This window comes from Armigeres subalbatus, chromosome 3, assembly GCF_024139115.2.
Source record: "Armigeres subalbatus isolate Guangzhou_Male chromosome 3, GZ_Asu_2, whole genome shotgun sequence".
Lineage (NCBI taxonomy): Eukaryota > Metazoa > Arthropoda > Insecta > Diptera > Culicidae > Armigeres > Armigeres subalbatus.
In genome coordinates this window covers 86,045,741-86,052,449 of record NC_085141.1, presented here as the reverse complement: position 1 = coordinate 86,052,449, position 6,709 = coordinate 86,045,741, and the positions used below count along the sequence as shown (strand labels likewise).

General features: G+C 51.4%; 1 protein-coding gene across 1 annotated transcript; it reads left to right on the top strand.

The window, feature by feature from the left end:
- Window positions 1–5,044: 5,044 nt before the first annotated feature.
- On the top strand, window positions 5,045–5,461 carry LOC134221790 (uncharacterized). The gene has a single exon (XM_062700972.1). The coding sequence runs from the start codon at window positions 5,045–5,047 to the stop codon at window positions 5,459–5,461; it is 417 nt and encodes a 138-aa protein (XP_062556956.1).
- Window positions 5,462–6,709: the final 1,248 nt, after the last annotated feature.

Here is a 6,709-nt window from a genome sequence, read left to right as displayed (position 1 = left end):
GTCACGGATGTTTCCGGAAGTACTTACATCGGTTTGGACATACTAATTCACCGTTATGTCCAGAGTGCGAGAATGTCGAAGAGACTCCAGAACACGTGGTATTCGATTGCCCAAGGTTTGCGGAAGTACGTAGAGGAATGCCTGCACTAAGGGCGGACAACATCGCAGAGCGAATGTGTCACGAAGAAGGCACGTGGAATGTGGTCAGCAGAGTCGTGACGCAAATACTGTCAGAACTGCAGCGTAGATGGAGAAGTGACCAGCGAATAAGCGTAGTCTCGGGGGGAAATCCAGTGTGAGTCCAGTGAGCAGTGTTTGGCCTCAGGTCGTCAGGGCGCCAGCGAACCGGAAGTCTTCTACCAACCGGAATCGTTGGACCGACTTCGGCACTAGAATTGCCAACCTGCTGAAGAAAGAAGAAGGAAGTGCTTCGGGTATGTAGGGCACCGCCAGTGCGGACGTCACCCACCACCGGAACTGTCGGACCACCTCTGCAACCCGAAGACGAAGACGGCGCAATGCGCGAAAGCGTCCCCTGCGATAGCCGCCGGTAGTCGGGGCACCATCAGTGCGGAAGTTTCCTTCACCGGAACTGGTGGACCACCCTCGACGCCGGGGGAAGTCAGGAGGATTCGAGTCAGGAAGTTCGTTGCATGACCGTCGAGGGATCGAGACTACGTTGCAGTGGAGCAGTGGATTAGCCAGCCAGTCGGCGAACTAGCCTAAGCTAGGGGCCGGAATTTTAGAAGAAGTGCATGAGCACAGCCCCCCCCGAAGTAGTCGCAGCATCCCGTGGTCCCAGGGGATCGAGGCAAGGAAGATAAAGGGACCCGGTTTATCCGGGAGGCACATTTTAGCAGGTCAGGAGGAGCCCATCCCTGTTCGCCTTCGAGCATAGTGTGGATGCTCGAGGTGTCTATCGCGCAGATTTTTTATGGCCTTTAACCCTTGTAAAAAAAAAAACACACACACACACACACACACACACACACACACACACACACACACACACACACACACACACACACACACACACACACACACACACATGCACACAGGGAAGCAGGCGCGTAGTCGACCCTGCCCACCTTCCGAGGACATAGGGCGTGGTAAGGCCACCTGGAAAGCCGGCAATGCGCTGGCACGATACCATGGTGTTCTTCTAAAAAAGCGAGTCACGATGTTCGATGCTGCAAGGACACGCAGCTAACCTCGAGGGTGCGTCATGCACTGGCCCCCCTTTGCAGCATTACTTTCTGGTTGTACCGAAGGGACGATGGGCTTGGCGGCAATGGAAACGGTTTAGCTGGTCGGGGATGCAGTCCTGCCTCCCTCATTGGAGGTGGCCCCTAACCCAGCACTTCCTGGTCAACCCAGGATGTCTGTTGAGCAGATTCCCCCTCCATTGTTTAGGAAGAAAAAAAAACACACACACATGCACACACACAAGAGGTGGGAGCTCGGGACTTGTTCCTGGGCGCCAATGGAAAACCACCAGTCGGCGTTTCCTTCGGGAGATGACCGGGCCCTGGAACCAGTTTACTGGTTCCCAGTCAGCCCAAGCGGAATCTGCCTAGGGGACGTGGCGGAGGTTCAACAGTGGGCTCTGTTGAATCTCTACAAAAAACCACAAGTCTATAAGCAGCTCTGTACAAGCGACCCGTGCCGCTTCCAAAGCACTTCAGCCCAACACAAGCAGGAGTGCCCACCGGCACATCAGGATCGATGTCAGTGAGATTCTGATTACGGCATACTGGCAATGGCGAACGACATTGGATGAGTAACGGTTTATGGTTTGGTTAAAACGACAATGAGCTGACGGTCGTGCTATTCTGTTCCCTGAGTAAGGAAGGGTGACACCTCCTTGAAACGGCGAGCAGGCTAATGGTGCGACTGCCTCCGTCCCGATAAACAACCTGGCAGGCCTCCGGAAACGCTCAAAACCCGCCACCAATCATGGGGGGTAGTAGGTTCAGATGTAACATTCCTGTTCTAGGTCGATCCGGCTCTGAACACGGTGCCATAAAGCACTTGTGTCAAACCTTGCATGGACCTCACTGCTTGCATAGGTACCCATGGGATCATTATAGGCGACTATCTACAACGGGCAGAGATAACGATCCGGAGGGGGGACCCTTTCAACATGAAGAACAATTTAGAACTCAGCGAAGGAGCAAGTGTGTCGAATCCGTTCGTCACAAGTGGTTTGACGAGGTCTCCGCCTCAGCAGACCAAAAAGGCGGAAGAACAGCGCCAGGCGGTTATACCGCGAAGGCTAACGCAAGTAAGCAAACAAGGTGATAATAATGAGCAGAAGCCGCCCACGAACAATGGCTGGAACGTGCCTCAACAACAGCTGAAAATACAAGCAGCAAAGAACTGGGCAGAAGAGCTCCACGAGTTCTTCGACAAGAAGCATAATGTGCATAAGGACATCAAAGAGCTGGTGTTGAAGATCCGGAGGGCTCTTGGGTCAGCCATGACGGAGTGGCACAACCTAACGCAGAGAGCAGAAAAAGCTGAGAGAGAATTGACTGATGCAAAACACACCCTTGCATCAGCGGCGCTGCAAAAGGACACACCTGGACTGATTCCGGAAGAGCCCAACAAGAGCAGAAAAGAGAAGATAGTGCAACCGGAAAACACACCGGCATCCTTGCCTAAGAGGCATAGGTCCTCGCCCGGAGACGAAAGACCAGGAGGCTCCAAAAAACAAAGAGACGGTCTACTCAAACGCATGGCTTTCGCAGAGCCGGAAGAGACCGGCGATAGCAACAGAAGGTCACCCTGGCAGGTGGTCCAAAAGAAGACGAAAAAAATCGGAACAATGCGAGCGAAAGACAAAATGTCATCAGAAGTAGCGTGAAAAAGAAAGGCGAGGCGCTTTTAGTGAAGACTAGCGAGGAAGGATATCTGGAGGTCCTGCGGACCATTAGGACAGCTCCAGAACTGAAGGACTTCGGTGCCGACGTACATAAAATCCGGCGCACACGGGCGGATGACATGATCTTCGAGTTGAAAAAAGACTCAAAGAACAAGAGCTTATTATATAAGGAGCTAACAGAGAGGGTAGTGGGAGATAAAACGCAAGTGAGAGCTATGGCGCCTGAAGTGAACCTCCAATACGTGGATCTGGATGAGATTACAACGGCAGACGATGTAACTACCGAAATGAAGCAGCAATTTAATCTGGGAGACATCGGAATGACAATCCGGCTAAAAAGGGGGCATCCGGTACACAGGTCGCAGGAATAAAGCTTCCGGTAGATGCTGCCGAAAAAGCATTGAAAATCGGTAAAGTTAAAGTCGGTTGGTCGGTGTGCTCGCTGAGCCTCTCTCAGCAACCAGAGGTGTGCTTCAGGTGCCAAGAATTTGGCCATCTGGCACGAAATTGCAAAGGTCCAGATAGATCGAAACTTTGTAGCAGGTGTGGAGAGGATGGCCACAAAGCGCAAAGCTGCAAAAAGCCACCAAAATGCCTAATCTGTAGGAATGATGGATGTATAGACCACGTTACTGGCGGTCAGAAATGTCCAGCGTATAAACAGGCGATGTCTGGTAAATCACAGTGGAGGTAATACAAATTAATCTCAACCACTGTGATACCGCACAGCAACTGCTGTGGCAATCCGCAAGAGAATCGAGGTGCGACATTGCGATCATTTCGGATCCATACCGTATTCCATCAGGAGACGGGAATTGGGTAGCAGATGACGCTGGAACCGCCGCAATATGTACAGTAGGGAGATATCCTTTCCAAGACATCGTGTACCGTGCAGCTGAAGGCTTCGTGATCGCCAAAGTTAACGGAGTCTATATATGTAGCTGCTACGCGACCCCACGTTGGACAAGTGATCAGTTTAATCAGATGCTGGATACGTTAGTAGCGGAGCTTACCGACAGGAGGCCAGCCGTCATCGCTGGTGACTTTAATGCCTGGGCGTTAGAGTGGGTCTGGGTCGCTATTGCAAAGATTACAGGTCCATCGAGACCGCCAGAAAGGTGCCCAGTAAAGCTTAGGACTGTTTCCGCACCAGGAGCCAACGGTCTGGTCACCCACACCGTATCGCGAAAATAACATTAGTACGAATGAAGCCCTGCTTACGAATCAGGAACTCATCACTGCTGCGAAAAGCCTAAAAGCAAACAAAGCTCCTGGACTAGATGGTATCCCCAACCTGGTCTTGAAAGCAGCGATCCAGGCGAACCCGGATATGTTCCGTAGCACGTTGCAGAAGTGCATCGATGAAGGAAACTTTCCCGATTGCTGGAAGCGGCAAAAACTAGTATTGCTGCCGAAGCCGGGTAAGCCACCCGGAGACCCATCGTCCTACAGACCTATTTGTCTGCTAGACACGGTCGGAAAACTTCTGGAGAAGGTCATCCTCAACAGATTAACTATATACACAGAAGGCGACAACGGATTATCGTGCAAGCAGTTTGGGTTCCGAAAGAGCAGATCCACAGTTGACGCTATCCGGGAAGTCGTAGAAGCAGCTGAAGCAGCCAAGAAGCAAAAGAGAAGAGGTAACCGCTACTGCGCGGTGGTTACCTTAGACGTGAAAAATGCGTTCAACAGTGCGAGTTGGGAAGCAATAGCTAACTCTCTACACAGAATGAGAGTTCCGGGATACCTTTGCAGAATTCTAAAGAGCTATCTCGAGAATCGGACACAAGTTTACGAAACACATGAGGGACTAAAGAAAGTACGAATTACAGCTAGCGTTCCTCAAGGTTCTATCCTGGGACCGACGTTGTGGAATGCGTTGCACGACGGGTTATTGCAGCTTAGACTACCAAGAGGCGTAAAGATAGTTGTATTTGCGGACGACGTGGTAATCGGAGAAACAGTAGATGAGGTGGAAGTTCGTGCTATGGAGGCCAAAGGAATAGTGGAGAAATGGATATGCGGAAAAAATCTGGCATTAGCCCACCAGAAAACCGAAGTGATAATAATCAGCAATCGAAAAGCAGTTCAGCAGACTACAATCACGGTCGGGGAGGTCACCATCGAGTCGAAGCGAGAAGTGAAGCATCTGGGGTGATGATCGATGACCAGCTCAACTACAACAGCCACGTCGATTACGCTTGCGATAAGGCAGCAAAAGCCACCACAGCATTAACCAGAGTAATGGCGAATAGCTCTGCGATTAGTAGCAGAAAGAGGAGACTCCTAGCCAGCGTTTCTACTTCTGTACTCAGATACGGTGCTCCCGTCTGGGCGGCAGGAGGAATCACGAAAAGGAACCTGACACGGCTCAACAGCACATACAGGTTAATGGCTATGCGGGTGGCAAGTGCGTACCGGACCATTTCGATGGATGCGGTCTGCGTCATAGTAGGCATTACTCCCATCAAAATCTTATTGGAGGAAGATTGTGCCTGCTATGGACTACGTGGAACGATGGGAGCACGCAAGATTGCGAGAGTCGATTCGATGCGAAAGTGGCAGCAGGATTGAGACAGTAGTTCGAAAGGAAGGTGGACCTATCGGCTCATTCCGAACCTGCAGTCGTGGGAGGACAGAAAACACGGAGAAGTCAACTTCTTTCTGACGCAGTTCCTGTCAGGCCATGGATGCTTCAGGAAGTATTTGCATAGATTCGGACACGCAGAGTCTCCACTTTGTCCGGCCTGTCCGAACTGTGAAGAAACACCGGAGCACGTGATATTCGACTGTCCACGATTCAGGGCAGAACGGAGTTGGATCTCAACGGTCAGCACTCGAAGCATAAATCCCGACAACATCGTTCAGGAAATGTGCGAAAATGAAAATACGTGGAACATGGTGAACAGAGCAGTAACGCAGATCATGCTGTCGTTGCAGCGAAAATGGCGTGAAGACCAGAGAGCACTCGATAGTGAGCGAAGGAGATGAATAGTAGCCGATCGTGGGAAAACGACCGGTTCGGAGTCGTCGGGGCGCCAGTGAACCGGAATCACTGGACCGACCTCGGCACTCAATCGGTATGCCCAATGATCGATGTAACCGTGCCGTAATTAAGAAGTGAGAGCAATTGTACGAGCGCCAAATGCAAAACGTATCGTAGTGGAGATACGCAGTCATACTTGCATCAGTAATGATGAGGAGAATGCAGCGAACTAGCAATGCTTGCTAGAGGCTGGACAAGTGAAGTGCATGAGCACAGCCCCTCTTCGAAGTATTGACATCCAGTAAGTCCCGGAGGGACCAGGGCATTAGAAGAGAGGGTAACTCAAGTAACCTTCTGTTGCTTGGGTGGGTTTAGTGGGTTCGGCGGGCTGGCCTTCTGCTTTCCGCGCCAACCCCACTCCCTGAGTGTTAATTTCAGGTGTCTGTAAGCAGATTTGCCTTCATCCCTCTATAAAAAAAAATAATAAAAAACACACACACACATGCACACACACACATGCACACACACACATGCACACACACACACATGCACACACACACACATGCACACACACAAATGGGGGCAGCAGGGACAGCAGGAACAGCATGATGTCCAAGGGCTTGACGACCCCTCCCCAGCTGTCTGCGAGTCAGGGAGAACTGCCTAGGGCGTGGTGGGATTTAGCAGTGGGCTCTGCTAAAATCCCTCCCAAAACCACAAGAGACCGTAAGCCGACTCCATCAAAGCGACTGTGTGCCGCTTCAAAGCACAAGCCCAGGGAGGAGTGCCAACTGGCATGTGGAGTGTCCCTACTTCGGTAGGGTAGTGCGTGAGCT